The 23,382-nt window shown below is 43.3% G+C and overlaps 3 protein-coding genes across 5 annotated transcripts in view; 1 reads left to right on the top strand and 2 right to left on the bottom strand.

Annotated features, from left to right (window-relative positions):
• Positions 1 to 986: 986 nt before the first annotated feature.
• sptssb (serine palmitoyltransferase, small subunit B) lies at positions 987 to 5,177 on the bottom strand. The gene is made up of 2 exons (XM_090224684.1): positions 5,090 to 5,177; positions 987 to 3,835 (listed from the first exon to the last, which is right to left on the bottom strand). Exon 2 carries the CDS (start codon positions 3,832 to 3,834, stop codon positions 3,586 to 3,588), a length of 249 nt encoding a protein of 82 aa, XP_090080810.1. The 5' UTR covers position 3,835; positions 5,090 to 5,177; the 3' UTR covers positions 987 to 3,585.
• A 4,245-nt stretch (positions 5,178 to 9,422) lies between these two features.
• LOC110507634 (60S ribosomal export protein NMD3) lies at positions 9,423 to 22,791 on the bottom strand. Of its 3 annotated transcripts, none has more exons than XM_036965829.2 (17): positions 22,470 to 22,791; positions 21,444 to 21,585; positions 19,309 to 19,381; positions 19,029 to 19,163; positions 18,756 to 18,852; positions 18,563 to 18,643; positions 17,872 to 18,000; positions 17,678 to 17,768; positions 17,067 to 17,145; positions 16,599 to 16,695; positions 14,569 to 14,686; positions 12,363 to 12,508; positions 11,720 to 11,832; positions 11,495 to 11,567; positions 10,323 to 10,429; positions 10,051 to 10,121; positions 9,423 to 9,905 (listed from the first exon to the last, which is right to left on the bottom strand). In XM_036965829.2, exons 1-17 carry the CDS (start codon positions 22,470 to 22,472, stop codon positions 9,772 to 9,774), a joined length of 1,689 nt encoding a protein of 562 aa, XP_036821724.1. In that variant the 5' UTR covers positions 22,473 to 22,791; the 3' UTR covers positions 9,423 to 9,771. The 3 variants fall into 3 exon arrangements, with proteins under 3 accessions (XP_036821724.1, XP_021443421.1, XP_021443422.1); XM_021587746.3 differs by lacking the exon at positions 22,470 to 22,791 and adding an exon at positions 21,863 to 22,328; XM_021587747.3 differs by lacking the exon at positions 22,470 to 22,791 and adding an exon at positions 21,863 to 21,951 and having other exon boundaries at positions 21,444 to 21,534.
• LOC110507635 (protein phosphatase 1L) overlaps positions 22,289 to 23,382 on the top strand; it is a 46,648-nt gene continuing 45,554 nt past the window's right edge. The window contains exon 1 of the mRNA XM_021587749.3: positions 22,289 to 23,192. Within this exon, the coding sequence (XP_021443424.1) occupies positions 22,794 to 23,192 (399 nt within the window). The 5' untranslated portion in view covers positions 22,289 to 22,793. The remainder of the gene's footprint in view (positions 23,193 to 23,382) is intronic.

The raw sequence follows: 23,382 nt of genomic DNA, 5'->3' as shown, positions 1-23,382 counted from the left end.
CAGCGATGCTAATGCTGCCTGTGGGGTAAGTAAATTAAAAAAACGATTCTACCAACTGATCGTAAATCAACTTTTTAGTACTAACGTGGACTGTACTTTGGAAAAAAAGCTGTACATTATTTAAGGGAAAGAAAACTGTATTTTTTTGGTTGTTTTATAATATTTTGATAAGACAAATTGATATTGCTATGATATTTGCTTCATGATTGTCTGATCGGTAGTCCATGTATGTAAAATATGTTGGTAGTATGAGGGTTAAATGTCACAATCTCCTTTAAGTGACATGAATTACATAACTTCATTGTCAGGTTGGTGTCTTGTATTGGGTCGTTTATTCTTGTTTACCTTTGTCATATGTCCTTCTGGAGAATTAGGAATGGTCATAACACTTCTCTACATATTTACAGGGCTTTCAAGTTTTTTTTTTGCTGAACACAATACTTCCCATTGTCTATGGTTCAGAGTATACATGTGACATTATTTAAGAGCAAGATTAACAGATGCATAGGCAGAGAGAGAGAGGGGGAAATAAACGTACAGTGGCATCTACTTCCAGGCTTTACACCAGCCTAGTAGCCTACTGTGGTAAGAAGTAACAGTCCTCCTTGGTAAACCAAACCCCTGGTCACTCATTCCTGTACTCTGAGGGGGAACTGGTTGGGTGGCACAGCCCTCTCGATGCCCTGGACTCACAGCTGTCCCTTGGAAGTGGAATGTACCACCCAGGCTTTTGTTGTCATTTTGACTTGTTTTCAGTCATGACCACTCTGCAACCCCATTTACATTATACAGTAGGTCAGCAGGCAATAATATGTTCCTGTTATATAATATACTGAACACAAATATATTCACACTAAACATACTGTGCAAGATCAAATCAATACACTTGACTCAAAACAGCTGCACTGAAATCAACACTACTCTGTTCCTCTAGTTTAGGTCTCGAATGCAAATACAGTTCATTGAAAAACACCAACAGATCATTCTTTCACATTTGTAATATTGCTTTATTTCTGAAGAATCCAGTGATGAGAGACAAATATACCATAGATATCAGTAAATGTTTAAGGCCACACAATGATCTTTTGTCCTCATGCAACTCTGATCAAGCCATCAGAAATGTCTCAACCACTAATGATTAGACTGAAAGGATATAAAAGCACTTTCATTTGAAGGAAAACAACATATTCAGTAATGTACAGTGCATTCGAAAAGTATCCAGACCCCTTGACTTTTTCCACATTTTGTTACGTTACAGCTTTATTGTTAAATGGATTCAATTGTTTTTTTCCCCATCAATCTACACACAATATCCCATAATGACAAAGCGAAAACTGTATTTAAAAAAAAAACATTTCTTAAAAATAAAAACCAGAAATATCACATTTACATAAGTATTCAGACCCTTTACTCAGTACTTTGTTGGCGCACCTGTATTTGGGGAGTTTCTCCCATTCTCTGCAGATCCTCTCAAGCTCTGTCAGGTTGGATAGGGTGTGTCGCTGCACAGCTGTTTTCAGGTCTCTCCAGAGATGTTCGATCGGGTTCAAGTCTGGGCTCTGGCTGGGCCACTCAAGGACATTCAGGCACTTGTCCTGAAGCCACTCCTCTGTTGTCTTGGCTGTGTGCTTAGGGTCGTTGTCCTGTTGGAAAATGAACCTTCACCCCAGTCTGAGTTCCTGAGTGCTCTGGATCAGGTTTTCATAAAGGATCTCTTTGTACTTTGCTCCGTTCATCTTTCCCTCGATCCAGCATGATGTTCCCACCACCATGTTTCACTGTAGGGATGGTGCCAGGTTTCCTCCACTTGGCATTCAGACCAAAGAGCTCAATATTGGTTTCATCAGACCAGAGAATCTTGGCAAACTCCAAGCGGACTGTCATGTGCCTTTTACTGAGGAGTGGCTTCCGTCTGGCCACTCTACCATAAAGGCCTGATTGGTGGAGTGCTGCAGAGATGGTTGTCCTCCCGGAAGGTTCTCCCATCTCCACAGAAGAACTCTGGAACTCTGTCAGAGTGACCATCAGGTTCTTGGTCACTTCCCTGACCAAGGCCCTTCTCCCATTGATTGCTCAATATGGCCGGGCGGCCAACTCTAGGAAGAGTCTTGATGGTTCCAAACTTCTTCCATTCAAGAATGATGGAGGCCACTCTGTTCTTGGGGATCTTTAATGCTTCGGAAATGTTTTGGTACCCTTCCCCAGATCTGTACCTCGACACAATCTTGTCTCTGAGCTCTACGGACAATTCTTTCAACCTCATGGCTTAGTTTTTGCTCTGACATGCACTGTCAAAAGTGGGAGCTTATATACACAGGTGTGTCTCTTTCCAAATCATGTCCAATCAGATTAATTTACCACAGGTGGACTCCAATCAAGTTATAGAAACATCTCAAGGATGATCAATGGAAACAGGATGCACCTGAGCTCAATTTTGAGTCTAATAGCAAAGGGCCTGAATACCTATGTAAATCAGCTATTTCTGTTTTTTATTTTTAAGAGATTTGCTACGATTTTTCTTAAAAACCTGTTTTTGCTTTGTCATTATGGGGTAGTAAAGTAAAGTAACAAAATGTGGAAAAGGTTTAGGGGTCTGAATACTTCCTGAATGCACTGTACATAGCCACAAGAGAAAACAAACTGTTTTCGTAATTTACATTGTAACCAGCCAAGCTTTACCAGTGCATATAAATATCAATATAAATCTAGTTACAAATCATATACAGACTAAATCAGAAAGTCCTTAAGTCAATGACAAAGCAAAGCCTGAACCAGAGAGCTAACATTTCCTCTTGCCAAGCATAGCAACAGTAAAAACACTGCAGATGGGGGACAGGGCTGTGCACACAAGGATATGATTGTTCAGTTTGATCAATGTATGCATTGACAAATCATCAGACATATTTAGGGTTGGGAGGAACATTTTAAAACCTTGTAATATTTGCCTGGTCTCAATGTCTCTGAATAAATTGTATAGCAGGGAAAGATTTGCTTTACGACTCAGTAATTGGAGTGCAGTCAATGGTCGTCATTAGCATTGTCCAGTGGGTTTAAGTGCATGTAAATGTATTGTGATCAGTAATGTCTCACCCTATATCAGACAGCTGTCAACAGTCAGAGAGATAAGTGGCATTACCTGCAGGCAAATGCAAAACACAGAGATGTGATATGCACTCACACTATTCCAGAGTGAGAAGAATAAAAAAGAACAAACCACATTTCATATTTCTGGAAAAAACAAGGCGTTTCACAGCAAAGGTGTGAAAGTAGCATACAATGATGTATTGTATAATACCAGGGGTAAGAGGGGGGGGGGGGGGGGGGGGGGGGGTAAAGGGAGGTATTCTCCCAGAATATTTCACAGAATCATCCTAAACTCAGCCTTCCTTTGCTGAGTAGATAGTAGAGTATTGTGGATTGTGGGAGTAGTGGGTAACTGTATGGTGAAAGGGTGGTGAGAGAACTGAGAGGTCAGACGGTCATCGAGTCAAGTGAGGTCAAGGTCAAATGTCAAGATCTTAGGTAGGGAGTCCTCCCTTCTCATTCCCAATCTCCTTCCTGTCATCCATCCCATCCATCCACTGCTTAGTTTATGAGTGCCATGGTGCTCTCTGGCTGTTCCCCACAGATCCCGGAGAAGAACTTGAGTGCCAGGCGCACATGTACAGGCACGAAGGCGTAGGAGGTGTAGATGACCATGGCCACGGAGGAGAAGAAGACAGAGTTGAAGATGGACTGCTCCCAGGGCTCAAGCACATATATGCTTGTGATGAGCAGGTACTGGTAGTACAGCCAGCCCAGGTATTCCTTCAAGTATTTAAAGTCCATCCTCATGCTGCTCCAGTGGTCAGGGTAAGGATGGGAGAGGTAAGGGCAGAGAAAGGAACAGAGAGAGCGAGATAAAAGAGAGAGGGAAGGAGGAGAGGAGTGATAGGAAGATAGGAGAGAGAGAAAGAGATAAATAAAGGGAGGGGAGAAAGAGAGAAAGGAGGAGGATGGCAGTGATAATGGCAGCAGGGGACACATAATGGACACAAACAAACAAACACACAAGACAGACAACATCAATCATGTGGAAAGATATACAGTTAGTCGACTCACCTGATAGAATTACCCCTATTTTCCCAGGAGGCATCACCAATTGCAAGAGGGAAAACACTTAGTAGCTGAAAAACGAGCTTACCATGTGTGTGTGTGTGTGTGTGTGTGTATGCATGCATGTGTGTTGGGGGAAAATCTTAGTTCAGTGATATAACCTCAAGTGTTTGTAGTAGTCTCATTATAAACCCTAGTCTTCTTCAGCTTTCAGTGCGCCTGCTACTATGTAAATACCCATGTCTTACATACCTACCATATCCTTGAGGGAGGAAACAATGCAAAATGGTATTAGAAAACACATTCATTGTGGGTCTGTGTTTATTAATGAGAAGGTCCAGGGTCAATCATAGCCCATGGCCCCTGGGAGACACAGGGGTCTCTGGTGGAGAGGACCTGTAGAAATTAGCTCCTGAGAGCCCCAGACAAGGTAAATTAAATCTGCACGCATGCATGCACAGTACACACACACACACACACAGTGTCCCACTCAAACAGCACACTTGGCACCTTCCTTTTTATTGTCAATGATGTCAAAAGGGCCCACCACCATACAGATGGTGGAAAGGGACAGACATGTACTCTACTTCCACACAGGGTAGTTGACATTAAGTAGCTAGGGCCACAATAGGAAAGCCTCTGTCTCAGAGTCAGAAACTCACCTGACACCAGTGCACACTTCTTCACCAGAGTAATAGCCTACTCATTAATAAACAGCTATGGACCAAATAGATAAAAACACACACGGTGGCAGGTAAATAAATAAACCTAAAATATAATCCAAGCATGTGTGCTGGTTTTCCAGGTCCTTTCCTGTTACACCTCTCTGATAAATAATTGTGCCTATCTAATGCCCTAGAGAGACATTATGTAACAATTGAATAGGCCGTCTCACATGAATGTAGTCTACATGCCTATACGACACAATAATAATCTGTAACAATCTGTAGGCCAACAAAAAACAACAATAAGGATCATATAAAAGTGAGCTCACCTCTCTGTCTGATAACTGCTGCTTACCGCGCTCCTTCGGTTCTACTGGCTAAAGTTTATTACAGGACACCAGACAGAATGGCCTGTGTCCCACTACAGTTACGCTGCTTTGTGTAAAAAGCTGCACTACCTCTTCACCAATATAGCCTACATGTAGCAGGTCTTTACACCACACCCACTACTCTCTCTTTAACTGGACTTCGGTTTTTACAGAGCGTTGGGTGCACAGAGCGTTGGGTGGACAGAGCATTGGGTGGACAGAGCATTGGGTGGACAGAGCATTGGGTGGACAGAGCATTGGGTGCACGTGTGTCTTTAAACAAACATCTAAATAAAGCAGGATTCTTCAGAAATAAGGCTAATCCATATTCATTTAGTCAGTGGAATAGTCATCAAAACTCTGTCTTGCATTATTGGATAGGAGAAACATGACGCGCTTGTCCACGCAACTTTTGTATGGCATTCTCATAGAGAAAGATAGCATGGGCAGCACCTTCGAGGATTTTTGATATTTTCAAGGTGTCAACTGAGTGGGACTTCCTATGGGTTAAGGAAGGATCGCATAATGAATTATACTTGTGAGCAAACATTCCATAACTGCAGGTGGCAGTAAATCAACAACCTTGGCTTTATACCTGTTCAAACAAACAACACATTCCAGGTGGCAATACGCACCCTTTTAGTTTGTTTACCAACTCTTAGAATTAGTAGAAGAAGAAAATGGACTACTTCAAAATGGAGATGGCCTCAATAGCGCTGCCTGTGCGCACACACACTATAATGGGACAGAATCCTCTATAATTCTCTACAGGCATCCATCCCCCTGTTCGCTTTGAACATGACAGTTCTGCTTGCCGGAAGCCAGACTCACAGCAGGAAGGAGCATGTCACTGTTGAACAGTCAGGTAGCCCACGGTGTTTAGTATTAGTATTTTAGTAATAATAGTATTATTGGAAGGAGAGTGAAAAGTGGACAAACGGGGTCAGAAAAAGGAGGTGATAAAATGAGGTGAGTGGGTGATAAGAACAGGCTTTGATGGAGAGCGTATACTGTAGGTGTGTGGAGAGGAGGTGGGTGAGAAAAAGGGGGAGAAAAAGGGGTCAGGGGGAGGGATGGTAGAGAATCCCCTGCTCTACCTTATTGTCCCATCTCAGAGAGACCTAAAGTTACTTTCTCAAAGATCTGGTTACCCCTAAAAACCTAAGTTTTTAAGTTGCTAAAAACAAGATCCCGCTGACTGAGAAGTGGCACATAACACACCTTTCTCTCTCTCCTAATATTTACTACCATTCAAAAGTTTGGGGTCACTTAAAAATGTCCTTGTGCTTTTCTTTCAAAAACATATTTTGTCCATTAAAATATCAAATTGATCAGAAATACAGTGTAGTCATTGTTAATGTTGTAAGTGACTATTGTAGCTGAAAATGGCTGATTTTTAATGGAATATCTACAAAGGTGTACAGCGGCCCATTATCAGCAACCATCACTCCTCTGTTCCAATGGCACATTGTGTTAGTTAATCCAAGTTTATCATTTTAAAAAGGCTAATTGATCATTAGAAAACCCTGTTGCAATTATGTTAGCACAGCTGAAAACTGATGTTCCTGATTAAAGAAGCAATAAAACTTTAGACTAGTTGAGTATCTGGAGCATCAGCATTTGTGGGTTCGATTACAGGCTCAAAATGGTCAGAAACAAATAACACTTCTGAAACTCGGTCAGTCTATTCTTGTTCTGAGGCTATTCCATGCGAGACATTGAAAAGAAACTGAAGATCTCTTACAATGCTGTATACTACTCCTTTCACAGAACAGCGCAAACTGGCTCTAACCAGAATAGAAAGAGGAGTGGGAGGCCCCGGTGCACAACTGAACAAGAGGACAAGTACATTAGTGTGTCTAGTTTAAGAAACAGACGCCTCACAAGTCCTCAACTGGCAGCGTCATTAAAACCTCTCTGGGATATGTGGGACGGTAGTGTCCCAACAGCCAGTGAAATTGCAGGCGCCAAATTCAAAACAACAGAAATCCCATAATTAAAATTCCTCAAACATACAAGTATTTTACACCATTTTAAAGATTAACCTGTTGAAAATCCAGGCACAGTGTCCGATTTCAAAAAGGCTTTACGACAAAGCACACCAAAGGATTATGTTAGGTCAGCACCTAGTCACAGAAAAACACAGCCATTTTTCCAGCCAAAGAGAGGAGTCACAAAAAGCAGAAATAGAGATCAAATGAATCACTAACTTTTGATGACCTTCATCAGATGACACTCATAGGACTTTATGTTACACAATACATGTATGTTTTTTCGATAAAGTTCATATTTATATCCAAAAATCTCAGTTTACATTGGCGCGTTATGTTCAGTAGTTCCAAAACATCCAGTGATTTTGCAGAGAGCCACATCAATTTACAGAAATACTCATAATAAACCTTGCTAAAATATACAAGTGTTATGCATGGAATTTTAGATCCACTTCTCCTTAATGCAACCGCTGTGTCAGATTTCAACTTTATGGAAAAAGTACACCATGCAATAATCTGAGTACAGCGCTCAGACACAAAAACAAGCCATACAGATATCCGCCATGTTGTGGAGTCAACAGAAGTCAGAAATAGCATTATAAATATTCACTTGCCTTTGATGATCATCAGAATGCACTCCCAGGAATCCCAGTTCCACAATAAATGTTTGTTTTGTTCGATAAAGTCCATTTATGTCCAAATACCTCCTTTTTGTTCACGCGTTTAACCCAGTAATCCAAATTCATGAGGCGCGATCACTAGGTCCAGACGAAAAGTCAAAAAGGTCCGTTACAGTCCGTAGAAACATGTCAAACGATGTATAGAGTCAATCTTTAGGATGTTTTTAACATAAATCTTCAATAATGTTCCAACCGGAGAATTCCTTCGTCTTCAGAAATGCAATGGAACGGAGGTTGCTCTCACGCGTGTGCTCAGCTCATGCAACTCTGGCAGACCTCTGGTTGAATCAGCTGTCATTCGCCCCCACTTCACAGTAGAAGCCTCAAACAAGGTTCAAAAGACTGAAATATAGTGGAAGCCTTGAAGTGCAATATGTCACCATTGACACTGTATATTTGATAGACAAAGAGTTGAAAAACTACAAACCTCAGATTTCCTGGTTTGGATTTTTTTTTCCAGATTTTTGCCTGCCATATGAGTTCTGTTATACTCACAGACATCATTCAAACAGTTTTAGAAACTTCAGTGTTTTCTATCCAAATCTACTAATTATATGCATATTCCAGCTTTTAGGCCTGAGTAGCAGGCAGTTTACTCTGGGCACCTTTTTATCCAAGCTACTCAATACTGCCCCCCAGTCCCAAAGAAGTTAAAATAGTACCCGAAAAACACCAGCCTCAACGTCAAAAGTAAAGAGGTGACTCCGGGATGCTGGCCTTCTAGGCAGAGTTCCTCTGTCCAGTGTCTGTTATTTTGCCCATCTTATCCTCTTTTTAGTGGCCCGTCTGAGATATGGCTTTTTCTTTGCAACTCTGCCTAGAAGGCCAGCATCCCGGAATCGCCTCTTCACTGTTGACGACGTCGAGACTGGTGACCCCAAACTTTTGAACGGTAGTTTATATCTAACATTTCCTCAGAAGCACTCAAGCTCCCCCTGCACCCACCTCTCTCCCCTTCAGCCCCTACTACAATCAGAATTACTACCTGGCAACAATAGAGCTGCTTGTATTGGGGAACAGTCTAATAGTAGGGGACATGTGCCCACTAAGTCCTAGTTCCAAATTAAATCTGGATTGATTAATTTCTGAAGCTTGGCGAACTAATTTTAGCTTAATGATGGGGAACCAATTTCTTAAGCCAGTGGCTCTGCATGCGAGTGGGTTTGGTGTTGTTGGGTAGAGAATCTAGTTGCCAGTCTGCAGCCTATTACAATCATACAGGGCATTCAGAAAGTATTCAGACCCCTTGACTTTTCCACAATTTGTTACGTTACAGCCTTATTCTAAAGATAAATTGTTTTTTCCCCCTCTCATCAATCTACACACAATACTCCATAATGACAAAGCAAAAAGAGGTTTATAGATTTTCATTGCAAATGTTAAAAAAAACAGAAATATCACATTTGCTTAAGTATTCAGGCCTTTTATTAAGTACTTTGTTGAATCACCTTTGGCAGTGATTCTCAACCTTTGATTCTCAACTGGTGCATTCTGCCACGTTCACTATGTGGCCTGTCCCTCCTTTTAAGTCATAGGTACTATACTGAGATCCATGCTCATGGTTCTTCCCCACATCTCCACGTCTTTCTATTGGATGCAGTGTCTCAGAATGACAAAGTCATATTGTAACCAGATTAGACTTTATTTGATTTGGAAATGAAGTGGTTTTTCGAGTACATCACCACAACCCACTGCCTCTAACATGGAGACAGGGTAAAGAAAAGAGAAGGGCAGGTTACCATCAATACCTCAGCAACCTTAGAAGTGACCAGTCTGCAGGACTCTGAGTGGCTGCTGTTGGGTGGAGACTGTAAGCAATGGTAACTGACAACAGGTGGCATTGCCAACTTATTGAATCCCTCATGTTACTAGTAGGATTCCCATTTGTCTAGTCAATCATCATGTTGATGTTTGTAAAAACCTGATTGGTCTGAACAGCCATTATGTGGCTGTAAGCAGGCCGGTGATTGGTCTATTCGGTCAGCATGTCGGCTCCCTCTCCCCCGGTGGCGTCTGCTAGGCTGAGGTCCTCCAGCATCTCCATCAGAGAGATCCGAGGAGCACCCTCGTCATCCGTGTCACTCTCCACTGGGATCTTAGACGCATCTGCAATACGAAACAATACAACTCCATCACGAGGCTACGGCTGAAACTGGATAAATAAAAAGCTATGGGTGACAATTGGGGAAAACTGCCAGGTTCTCGCAAGAGGAACAATAAAGAGAAGTGGGAAAGCTGTGGTCCCACTCACCTCTGAAGATGTTGACGTTCTTTCTCAGGGCTTCGTCTTCCTCCAGGTCCTCTAGGAAGTCCTGGTATTGTCTGAAACAGGAAGAGAGGAGAACAATATATAAAATCGCCACCAATGTTGAAGACAGACACCGTTCACAACTTACAAAGTCATCACCTGGATAAAGAGCATATCCAACCTTCACTCTTTCAGTTCTCTCCTCCCTCACTTTCTCCCTCCTCATCCCTTCCTGCTTCTCCTCCTCTCTCACCAGTTCCTCCTCTCATCCTTACCTCTCGTCTTCAGGCGCCATGCCCTCTCGGTCTTTGTCCATCTCCTTCAGCTTCCAGTTCCTGCGCTTCACCCTCTTGCTGCGGTTGTAGCTCTTCTTAATCAGCACCTGCAAGTCCACAACAAGCATGTTCAAATGGCTTCAACACATGCATTGATTTTGTTTTGTTATTATGTATTCTGCCAAATGCAGTTGGGCTTTCATTTCAAAGTTAAGTGAATAGTATTTGGTCAGGCGGACAATTTTTCCATTAGAGGTTTGACATTTCAACTCAATGCAGCAAACATAAAATCGAACCAACCACCAGGGGGCAATGTGAACTAATACAGACAGTATAGTACATGGTAAAAATGTGTGTTGTTTTGGGACCAGGGTTCTCCAACCTCTTCTAGCATGAGAGTTACTTTTAGAAGAATTCATGTTACGAGCTGCAATTTATTTGATAGCTTTCTAACAGGAACAATGTTCTCCTTTACCTCGTCCCAGGGTTCTTGGTGTACAAGAGATGTGTTTTCTGTCAATATACCTGCTTGATAAACAGGATTTGTCATGACAGGCCCAATAAAATTATATTTTGTATTTTCCAGAATTCTGTTTTATTTTTCCTGGTTTGGATTTCTACAAAAACAATTATACTCTCAATATTACAAATATTCATAGAGAAACAATGAAAATTGATGTTCAGTTCATGGCAATGCTTAAATCACTTGAAAATAAAAGAGAGCCGCACACCCTAGGAGCACAGATGCAAAAAAAATTAATTACCAGCCAAGCTGTCTTCATCAGGGTAAAATCACATCAGAAGACCATATGAGGTCTGGAAAAAGTGTAATTCCCCTTTAATTGCACATCTAGCAAGTTTCTGCTGTTAGGCCTACTGCTGCAGCACGTGTCATGGCAGAGATCACAAAACAATGGGCCCAATAGAAACAAATAATCAGAATGTATCATTCTGTCAGGTAAGCCTACTTTGAGGTTAACATTTAATAGAGAAGGTTTTGGGGGAAAGTCTGTCTACTCAACTGTATTAAAATGTGCACAATGATGGGTAGAACCTCGAAACACAAACCAATTGAAGAAAAAAAGAACTACTGGTAGCTCGCCATCTACCTGTTGGAGATCTTTGTTTTGGAGGATATAGGTGTGCACACAGTACTATGTACTGGTTCTTACCACGTCAGGAATATGACTAGGGTTCATCTTGTTCAGAAACTCGTCATTAACGTTGGAATTGGCAAAGTCAAAGCTAGAGGGAAACAAAAGTGAAATAAAACACATTTTCTCTAATTTCACAAGCAAAATAGTTAGGTATTGTTTTGATTCTCATATACAGCAAGAAGTTACATGAATAATTAAGAGTTAAGAGTAGCTGTATAGCAGCCCATGACAGTCACCTACCCCTGCACCAGGTCTCCTATGTTGAGCAGGTGGCCCAGATGGGTGCGACAGTGGTACTGCTGAGCCGTGTCCATCTCCGAGGTCTTCTGCACCCACACCTCAGCCAGAGTGTGCTGGAAACACAAATCAGAACACGCACAAGATTGACCCTAGCACCACCATTACTTCTATTCCTTTCCACCAAACGGGTGGAGGGCGTTTAGTGTTTCAACACCCTTAGATGGGTGAGGGGGATCATTATCGTTCCCATAGCGAGCCCATTCCCTGTTCCATTTCACACAAATACTTCCATGTATTGTGGAGGGTTTTTCTCTAATCGGATGTGCTGCTTCAGGGATAATGTAATGCTTCACTATTGATTTTCCTTCCGAGAAAAGAGAAATGTTCCCCATAATTCAATCTGCTCGACACCACTTTCATTAAAGCCACAAACACACCAAAGCCCCGCAGTATCAACCCAAACAATCTGTCTCGCCAACGCACACACACTAGAACATGTTTTTGCACGCATGAACACACATACACACAGCATCTAAAGAAAAAGACTAGCAGCATTTATTTATCTTAAAATTGAGGTGTTCTTGCTAATGGGCCACACTTCTGCCCAATTCCAAACACCGCCCATTTCCCTCAGAACTCCTACCTTATTGGACCTTATGCCTGCTCCCGCCCTCAGCTTCTGGTTCCTGATGACGTCAGTATCCATGACGATGAACTCCTCCAGTTGCCGTGGGCTAACGAGGCTGTTGAAGGGGTTGCGCCAGTATGTGCCCCCATCCACCTCAGCGACTGTTGGGTCAGACAGGAGAAATAGAATTAGATGGTTCTCTCTATGGACAGTCCAGAGTTTCAATTTTGACTGCTCAAAACAGCACCAATCGTATCCTACACTCACGCACACAAGATCAAAGGATTAATTTGATCTTCAATCCCCCTGCAGTCTAGTGATTTGGCTAGCATGGATCACTGTTCTGCCCAGAGGCTAGGGTTGAGAAAGGCGGCTCTGGTGCAAAAGTAGCCTTTCTTTGAACACTAATTAAAAACGTGTGCCCTGCCTTTCAAAATATCAGAATGAAACAGAGGGATTTTTTTTTTTTTTTTACACACACAGCAAGTAATGACAACAAATGAGTGTGTGTGTGTGTGTGTGTGTGTGCCATGTGTGGAATGCCCTGATTAGACACAGAGGGAAGCTGTTGAGAGGGAGAGGGAGGGTGATGAGCATGTGGTGAACAGACACACTGTAAACGATACTGGGTTCAGTTAGGTACAAAAGACTAAAGTCAAGTGGAATATAATGACATTCCATCAGTCTATCAAAAACTGATGCGAAAAATATGGAGCACATGGTCAACTTTTGATGCTTTATATCAAGACAAGTACAAACTCATCCAGTCACAAATCCAATCACCTTTAAACATTGAACTGGTCAAAACATCAACACTAATCAATCAATGAAGCAGAGCATATCTGTAAAAGCTATTTTTCAGTAGCCAGAATAGCATGTGGTGCATACTGTACTCACTCTGCAGGGTGTTGGGGTCAATGAGGTGGGTGGTGCTGGTGTGTACTGTACTCACTCTGCAGGGTGTTGGGGTTGATGAGGTGGGTGGTGCTGGTGTGTACAGTACTCACTCTGCAGGGTGTTGGGGTCAATGAGGTGGGTGGTGCTGGTGTGTACTGTACTCACTCTGCAGGGTGTTGGGGTCAATGAGGTGGGTGGTGCTGGTGTGTACTGTACTCACTCTGCAGGGTGTTGGGGTTGATGAGGTGGATGGTGCTGGTGTGTACTGTACTCACTCTGCAGGGTGTTGGGGTCAATGAGGTGGGTGGTGCTGGTGTGTACTGTACTCACTCTGCAGGGTGTTGGGGTTGATGAGGTGGGTGGTGCTGGTGTGTACAGTACTCACTCTGCAGGGTGTTGGGGTCAATGAGGTGGGTGGTGCTGGTGTGTACTGTACTCACTCTGCAGGGTGTTGGGGTCAATGAGGTGGGTGGTGCTGGTGTGTACTGTACTCACTCTGCAGGGTGTTGGGGTTGATGAGGTGGATGGTGCTGGTGTGTACTGTACTCACTCTGCAGGGTGTTGGGGTCAATGAGGTGGGTGGTGCTGGTGTGTACTGTACTCACTCTGCAGGGTGTTGGGGTTGATGAGGTGGGTGGTGCTGGTGTGTACTGTACTCACTCTGCAGGGTGTTGGGGGTCAATGAGGTGGGTGGTGCTGGTGTGTACTGTACTCACTCTGCAGGGTGTTGGGGTCAATGAGGTGGGTGGTGCTGGTGTGTACTGTACTCACTCTGCAGGGTGTTGGGGTCAATGAGGTGGGTGGTGCTGGTGTGTACTGTACTCACTCTGCAGGGTGTTGGGGGTCAATGAGGTGGGTGGTGCTGGTGTGTACTGTACTCACTCTGCAGGGTGTTGGGGTTGATGAGGTGGATGGTGCTGGTGTGTACTGTACTCACTCTGCAGGGTGTTGGGGTCAATGAGGTGGGTGGTGCTGGTGTGTACTGTACTCACTCTGCAGGGTGTTGGGGTCAATGAGGTGGGTGGTGCTGGTGTGTACTGTACTCACTCTGCAGGGTGTTGGGGTTGATGAGGTGGGTGGTGCTGGTGTGTACTGTACTCACTCTGCAGGGTGTTGGGGGTCAATGAGGTGGGTGGTGCTGGTGTGTACTGTACTCACTCTGCAGGGTGTTGGGGTCAATGAGGTGGGTGGTGCTGGTGTGTACTGTACTCACTCTGCAGGGTGTTGGGGGTCAATGAGGTGGGTGGTGCTGGTGTGTACTGTACTCACTCTGCAGGGTGTTGGGGTTGATGAGGTGGGTGGTGCTGGTGTGTACTGTACTCACTCTGCAGGGTGTTTGGATCGATCAGGTGGATGGTGCTGGTGACTCGGGCGCATACACACACCTGGCCCATGTTCCCCAGGCTCTGAGCCAGACGCGGCGACAGACACACCACGTTGTCCTGGGCAATGAGACAAAACAAACCAGGGGTCAGACTGATGTCTGGTCAGAGAGAACATTGGAACTTCCCTCCCATGCCAACCTCCCCACCAGATTATTCCCCAGAAAACCCACATCAAGCTGTACTACAGAATAGATTAACATTCGACTCTGGATTAGGCCACACCTTCAAGAGCAATCTCCTCTGAATAACAACAACAGAGGCTGTGCTGTCACTGCTAGTTTGGTTATACAAGGGGTCGGCTAGGTTATCTTTGTTTTATCAGCGTGATTACAATTTGCCTCAGAAACAACCCAAAAGAAAATAAGATTCTGATTAGGAATGCATTTCATTGATCTCGAAAATGTTGAGCCATATCCGTTTACTAAATAAACCAGTGCTGTCATACTTAATTCAGTCATTGGATAGAAATGAACAAAAACACATGCAGATGGAATTGGATATGAACAAAATTCCCTCTTCACATGGATGGTCAGAAGCCAAGCATCGATGCTTGTGTACTCAATCTACATGTAGGAAAATAATAGTCGATTCATCTATCACATGAATACAACAAAAGAGCATCGACGAGAAACATTCACTCAACAAAAAAGCTTGAGTAAAGAATCCTGACCTAGACACACCAAGATCGAGTCGAATTTAGTTTTTCATTTGACAGTTCAAAAGCATCTTTTAAAACAACACAGTTCTATCCAAGGAAAGCTGTGTCTGTTTTAATAAGAACAGGGAATCTGTAAAGGTCTGCCCTGGCCTGTTTGTACCTGAGCATTTGAGTATAGGTGCGCTCTGTTCACCTATTTAACCACTTCTGCAGGGCTGAGAACTGTTAAGATATACAGTGCCTTCAGAAAGTATTCAGACCCCTTCCCCTTTTCCACATTTTGTTTCGTTACAGCCTTATTCTAAAATGGATTCAATCATTTTTTCCCCCTCATCAAATCTACACACAATACCCCATAATGACACATTTATTCCAAAACAACAAAACAGAAATACCTTATTTACCTAAGTATTCAGACCCTTTGCGATAAGACTTGAAATTGAGCTCAGATGCATCCTGTTTCCATTAATAATCCTTGAGATGTTTCTACAAACTGAGCAATCGGAGGCAAAGGGCCTTGGTCAGGGAGGTGACCAAGAACCCGATGATCACTCTGACACAGCTCCAGAGTTCCTAGGTGGAGATGGGAGAACCTTCCAGAAAGACAACCATCTCTGCAGCACACCACCAATCAGCCCTCTATGGTAGAGTGCAAAAAGGCACCTAAATTACTATTTGGCCTGAATGCTAAGCGTCACGTCTAGAGGAAACCAAGCACCATCCCTACGGTGAAGCATGGTGGTGGCAGCATCATGCTGTGGGGATGTTATTCAGAGGCAGGGACTGGGAGACTAGTCAGGATCGAGGGAAAGATGAACGGAGCAAAGTACAGAGAGATCCTTGATAAAAACCTGCTCCAGAGCTCTCAGGACCTCAGACTAGGGCAAAGGTTAACTTTCCAACAGGAAAACAACCCTAAGCACATAGCCAAGTTACGCAGGAGTGGCTTCGGGATCAAGTTTCTGAATGTCCTTGAGTGGCCCAGCCAGAGCCCAGAGCTGATCAAACATCTCTGGAGAGACCTGAAAATAGCTGTGTAGCGACACTCCACATCCATCTGACAGAGCTTGAGGGGATCTGCAGAGAAGAATGGGAGAAACTCCCCAAATACAGGTGTGCCAAGCTTGTAGCGTCATACCCAAGAAGACCCGAGGCTATAAATCGCTATAAATATATATGACACTAATACATTTCAGAAGAAGGCTGTAACGTAACAAAATGTGGAAAAAGTCAAGGGGTCTGAATACTTTCCGAATGCACAGTGTGTGGAGCATTTCACCTTTAGTATTTTTTGAGGAAGATGCTCCATACCTTGCAAACAGGAACAATCTCAATGGAGTAGGTGCTCTTGTAGTTGAATGTGTTTGAGTGGATGTCATGGGAGATGAGGCGCTGGGAAGTCTTTGACCTAAACATGACAGAGTGACACAAAAAAACAAAGACAACAATATCTTGTCAGAGAAAAAAATAAACATTCTCAATCCTCTCCATGCTAAACTAGAAATAAATATATATATGTCTATAGACATTGAATAATTGTAGCACTAGCCACACAGACCACACTTACTGTGGTTAGTGCGGTCTAAGTCATCACTGTTCAATTCAATGTCAACATATTGTCCCAACATCAAATTAAAATTGCATGGGCATTATGCAATAACCATTAAGGAGCCATCAAGAGTAGGAGGACGTCACCTAGACACTGACCTCAGGTCAGAGAGTTGTCACTACAGGGCAACCTCTACCCATAGTGGAGGGTCTCTGGTGAACTGTTCCTACCTGCAGGGGACTGTGCACTGGAGAAAATCCACCATCTTCTGAGCATGCTGCTTGGTGGCATAGTAGAAATCAATACCCTCTGAGGAGAAAGATTCAAAACAAGTCAGCCCTCAGTCAATAAATCCATCACAGACACACACACACCACACGCGACCTGGGTCATCACCATTCCAACACACTTAATACAACAGCCTCAGTAACACAGACCAGATGGGGACCGGGGGGGATATGGCTGCCACATGTTGAAGCTTCAAGGCTTTTAACTCCGGCTAGAGGGGGGTAATTTATACTGAACTGTCAAAGGACAGCTTCTCCCTTACAATCTGGTCCAACCACACTGGGCGCTGCTTCTGAAATATCTCTCACTACGCAGTGTGTGTGTGACTGAAAATAGGACCTGAGTCAAACAGCATTGTTGGCATGGTAAATAGAATGCTCAGTACTATGATCCTACCACACTGATTATAAACACATGGCCATGCCCTTCTAAAGCCCAGGACAGGAAAGCTTTATTAAGAAAATCATCAATGTCAATGGTAAGCTTGCATGGTCTGGTGTCTCTTCCTGGATGAAACCCCACTTTAGAGCAGTATGTTGTATCCCAAACTCACCATGGATCTCCTTGATGTTGAGTGCGTTCTGATGGAGTTTGTGCTTGAGAATCAGCTGCTCCAGGTAGTAGAAGGTCTTCTTGTGAGAAGTCTAAAAAAGGACCAGCCCAATATTAGGTTAAAAACACAACATGTTAAAAGACTATTGTTGTGGTGAGAAACATGAATAATGTAATTCTAATCATCAGTGGTACCTTCTGTCTGACTTGCACCACAGAGTTCCAGAAGTCCTTGGCCTCGACACGGTGGCAGTCGTCACACATCTGGCCCTGGATGACAAACTCCACCACAAACACCTGCTGCAGGATGGCTCCGTTCATCACCTGGACAGGAAGAATCACACTACCATCAACCACTATTCTCTTATATGACTGACTCAGAACATAGCTTACGACTGTAATGTGACACACCAGGTAAATAAAACACTCTTTAAAATCCAGAACTGGGCTAGAAAGCTGTAACCCAAAGGGAATTGGCTGTGACCCACCAGTGGATCATTACCCACCCGCCATTTGGGAGACACTGATGTGTAAGACTTTATTCATCAGGGTTTGGTGCTGCTATTTCTGGTGACTAAAGGGCATCTAGATACAAGATCACACAAAACCCCCTACACTCCAGACAAAGCCCTGGGCCCTGAGGAACTGAGACTCCTCTGAAAGGTCATGAAGTTATAACTGCCACTGGCTAACCTTCACCCAATCACTGTGCTCTGAAACTACAGTCAGCCCTTCATCCCTTTAGTGTCACCTGGATTAAATAATGACAACATGGTGGGACACATAGCGGTGGGACATGTCCTCCAGATCAGGTTCCTAATCCACACTAATCCCTTCTATTAAAAATCACACTCTCCTGCCTCCACTCGTCTCCTCTCTCCCTCACCTCTTTCTGTATGGTCACCTTCAACTTGATCCGCTTGGAGTGGGGTTCCGTCCACAGGAATCCAGCATCGATCAGACGCACCTGGATTGAGAGGTCACATGAGTTTCTGAGGTGAATGGCTACAGCCCTGTTATATTTTTTAACAAGTGTATCTTTGAATATAAATAGAGCAGAGTAGGGAAGGGATACTCACTTTGGTCATGTTGCCCTTCAGTTTTTTAAGGCAGAGGGCGAGCAGTTCCCTGGACTCCAGAGCACACTGCACCCAGGAGGCTGGAGGCTGCAAGTACCTGCATGGAAGAGAAAGAGGAGCAATCAATCCTTCTGAACTAATGTAGGAGCCATGGTAAGATCCCAGTTAACTGACTAACGATCCTTTAGTCAAGTAAGAGCAATAGATAGGGATTTAAACATCTTAGCTGTGGCACTAAATTTGAGAGGCGTGTGATGGTGGTCTGGGCAGTACCGTTCACACTGCTTGCAGAAGTGCAGGTTGACTTGCTTGGGGATTCCCTCAGAGATGTCCACTGTGGTCCTGAGGCAAGACACACACATGTTGGCTGGGTTTGGAGGGATGGGGATGCCACAGGTACAGCACAGGCTGGGTAGAGGAGAGAAATAATTTCTTAATTAGTACTGTGTACCAACTGATACCTTTGAAAAAGCTATGAATCTACACCTTCACACTAATGGTAAAGGACAGATTATTTGTAGCATGTAGGAGGCTGATCATAAATTCTACTTACATGTTCCCCTGACTGCTCGTAGCAGGAGCTTGCATGTACTCCATTATAAATGGCTTGGATGTAGCAGTGAGAACTAGACAAGACACATCAGATTGATGTTATGAACCAGACAAGTGTTTACTTTTAGATTATATACAAAAACGTCATGATATTATCGGCAGCTAATGAGTATTGATTATAGTCAATACATGGTAGCCAGCTATCTAGTGTACCAACTTTCCTGTTAACGTTATATAGAGTGGGGCAAAAAATTATTTAGTCAGCCACCAATTGTGCAAGTTCTCCCACTTAAAAAGATGAGGCCTGTAATTGTCATCATAGGTACACTTCAACTATGACAGACAAAATGAGGAAAAAAAAATCCAGAAAATCACATTGTAGGATTTTTAATGAATTTATTTGCAAATTATGGTGGAAAACAAGTATTTAGTCACCTACAAACAAGCAAGATTTCTGGCTCTCACAGACCTGTAACTTCTTCTTTAAGAGGCTCCTCTGTCCTCCACTCGTTACCTGTATTAATGGCACCTGTTTGAACTTGTTATCAGTATAAAAGACACCTGTCCACAACCTCAAACAGTCACACTACAAACTCCACTATGGCCAAGACCAAAGAGCTGTCAAAGGACAACAGAAACAAAATTGTAGACCTGCACCAGGCTGGGAAGACTGAATCTGCAATAGGTAAGCAGCTTGGTTTGAAGAAATCAACTGTGGGAGCAATTATTAGGAAATGGAAGACATACAAGACCACTGATAATCTCCCTCGATCTGGGGCTCCACGCAAGATCTCACCCCGTGGTTTCAAAATGATCACTAGAACAGTGAGCAAAAATCCCAGAACCACACGGGGGGACCTAGTGAATGACCTGCAGAGAGCTGGGACCAAAGTAACAAAGCCTACCATCAGTAACACACTACGCCGCCAGGGACTCAAATCCTGCAGTGCCAGACGTGTCCCCCTGCTTAAGCCAGTACACGTCCAGGCCCGTCTGAAGTTTGCTAGAGAGCATTTGGATGATCCAGAAGAAGATTGGGAGAATGTCATATGGTCAGATGAAACCAAAATATAACTTTTTGGTAAAAACTCAACTCATCGTGTTTGGAGGACAAAGAATGCGGAGTTACATCCAAATAACACCATACCTACTGTGAAGCATGGGGTGGAAACATCATGCTTTGGGGTTGTTTTTCTGCAAAGGGACCAAGACGACTGATCCGTGTAAAGGAAATAATGAATGGGGCCATGTATTGTGAGATTGAGTGAAAACCTCCGTCCATCAGCAAGGGCATTGAAGATGAAACGTGGCTGGGTCTTTCAGCATGACAATGATCCCAAACACACCGCCCGGGCAACGAAGGAGTGGCTTCGTAAGAAGCATTTCAAGGTCCTGGAGTGGCCTAGCCAGTCTCCAGATCTCAACCCCATAGAAAATCTTTGGAGGGAGTTGAAAGTCTGTGTTGCCCAGCAACAGCCCCAAAACATCACTGCTCTAGAGGAGATCTGCATGGAGGAATGGGCCAAAATACCAGCAACAGTGTGTGAAAACCTTGTGAAGACTTACAGAAAACGTTTGACCTCTGTCATTGCCAACAAAGGGTATATAACAAAGTATTGAGATACTTATTTTCCACCATAATTTGCAAATAAATAAATAAATTCTACAATGTGATTTTCTGGATTTTTTCCCCCTCATTTTGTCTGTCATAGTTGAAGTGTACCTATGATAAATTACAGGCCTCATCTTTTTAAGTGGGAGAACTTGCACAATTGGTGGCTGACTAAATACCTTTTTGCCCCACTGTATATGTTTATTATTTTCTGTACACATGACAGACATAATTAGATACTATTCCATGACATCTCTGTCAGTTAACCATTATCACAATGTCACATCTCATCTGACAGACCACGCTCTGCTGGCAGTTCTCGTTAGCTAGGTATACAATTGGATTTACTTTACCAAACGGCAACCAGTAACTGTTAAATAGAATATGTTAAATGGCTGGTACTTGCTAGCCGACTAATTTGCGATGATCGCGACAGTTGTCATTACATAGGAGGCGCCGTGTTAAAATGTTTCGGGGCCCTTAATGCCGTTTCATAAAACAACTAATACACAACACATACTTACAGAATGTTAGTTCATCTACACGTTGCGAACCTCCACGTTTCTCCAACACAAACTGGAAAGGATGAGCAGGATGATGACGACATTGTACTTCCTGGTGGCAAAAGGACCCAGTCCGTTCCTCTCTTTTGCCTGAGTGCAGTTGCTTCATAAACCATTAAAATCCCATACACACAGAAGAAACTGCATTATGTATGGTAGTTATGAAATTACTGAAAAATTGTAATAATCCAATGAATCCTTTTTGTTGCATACATTGGATTGGACAAGAAGGCAATTGTTTAAATCTAAAACAAATGAATGTATCAAAAGAAGATACATTTTATCGTTATCTATATAGTATACCTTCCTCTTTTATCTTTCTCCATTATCATCGTCAACAACAAGAACACAACAAAGCAAAGTAGAATTTTACAATGTACCTTAGAGTTCCCAAACCTTTGCCTCATCTGTTTGATACCCGCTATGGGGTCTAGATGGGATACCGTTTTTTTTTACGTCAAAGGTTTTTTCGTTTTTTTTTTTTTTTGCATTTTAGCTCACCCTAATCCTTTTCCTAACCTACATTAATTCTCCTAACCTGCTTCGAAAAGTCAATTTTGACAAAAGCTGTATCCCTTCTAGACAAAACATTGGTCTGGACCTCTGGGCTTGCTGTAACGTATAGAAAGTGGGATCCTATTAAAACAATCCTCCGTGGGGAGGACCATGCATCGGTACAGAATTTACGTACGTTAAAAATAAGCGATTTTTCCAAACGCTACATTCAGCAGTATAAAGTTGCAAGTGACATTTAGTTTGTCCCTCAAGAAATATGATGCATGTTGTCCTAAAAAAGCTTGCATGGTGCACACCTCACGTGCTCCCAGTGGTGCGATCCTGCAAACTGAACGCTACAGTTTGAGGGCACTATTTACAGTTCAATCTCGCTGTCAAAGGTTGAGGGAGCATGCAGTTTGTTTTCAGGTTAGCTTTAAACGAGGTACTTCAAAGCGAGGTCTCCAACTGTCTGAGGTTATATATAGCTACCATTCTCCTCCTTGCACGGTTGTGTGAGTCACCGCATCATATGGAGAAGGGACAACCGCTGGTTCACGAGGTTTTATGCTAGAGTGAACAAGCCAAGGCAGAATCCTTCACCCCGAAGTGTCTACGGATTCTCCAAGACGTCAAGCAGCATTTCTACATGTGAGCTATCAGCGTTTCGTTGAATTAATTCAGCCTTTTACGCTGTGCTGTAGGCTACGCTTGCTTAATTTGGTTTAGCCTATTTATTTATTCCCGCATCGATAATAATGGACTGAAAGTCGCGGATAAACAATAACTACCTGCCGTGATTTCGTGTTTGTATAAATGATAGAGGATACGATGACACTGTTGTCTCTTTTGGGTCGGATCATGCGTTATTTTCTGCTCAGACCAGAGACCTTGTTCCTCCTATGCATAAGCCTGGCTCTGTGGAGTTACTTCTTCCACACTGACGAGGTGAAAACCATCGTCAAGTCCAGCCGGGATGCTGTCAAAATGGTCAAGGGGAAAGTGGCGGAGATTATGCAGAATGAAAAATTCGGGGGTCTAGATGTTCTGGACGCAGAGTTCTCCAAAACCTGGGAGTTCAAGAGTAACAATGTGGCGGTGTACTCCATCCAAGGCCGGAGAGATCACATGGAAGACCGCTTCGAGGTCCTGACTGACATCGTGAACAGGAGTCACCCGTCTATATTTGGGATTTTCGATGGCCATGGGGGAGAGGTAAGATAAAGATAAATGGTCTGTTATTTTTTGGGATTGGTCAACACGTGCACATGCACTTGCTATGCATCAAATCACACGAATCCCTCTCCACAGGGACATGCGGGAAGGCACTTTAGCATTATACTTTGTGAAGTTGTGCCAAAAATAAGAGACAGTCATTCATGGTCTTACAAGTTTAAAAGACTTA

This window comes from Oncorhynchus mykiss, chromosome 27 (genome assembly GCF_057628025.1).
Source record: "Oncorhynchus mykiss isolate SJ-2025 chromosome 27, ASM5762802v1, whole genome shotgun sequence".
Lineage (NCBI taxonomy): Eukaryota > Metazoa > Chordata > Actinopteri > Salmoniformes > Salmonidae > Oncorhynchus > Oncorhynchus mykiss.
This window is presented reverse-complemented; position numbering and strand designations above follow the sequence as displayed.

Coding starts and splice junctions, on each gene's coding strand:
- sptssb (XM_090224684.1), bottom strand. CDS start 3,834: ATGAGGATGGACTTTAAATACTTGAAGGAATACCTGGGCTGGCTGTAC.
- LOC110507634 (XM_021587746.3), bottom strand. CDS start 21,889: ATGAGGCAAAGGTTTGGGAACTCTAAG. Junction 14,687..16,598: donor AGATTGTTCCTGTTTGCAAG/GTATGGAGCATC, acceptor CTCATTGCCCAG/GACAACGTGGTGTGTCTGTC. Junction 12,509..14,568: donor CGATCCAAACACCCTGCAGA/GTGAGTACAGTA, acceptor CTGACCCAACAG/TCGCTGAGGTGGATGGGGGC.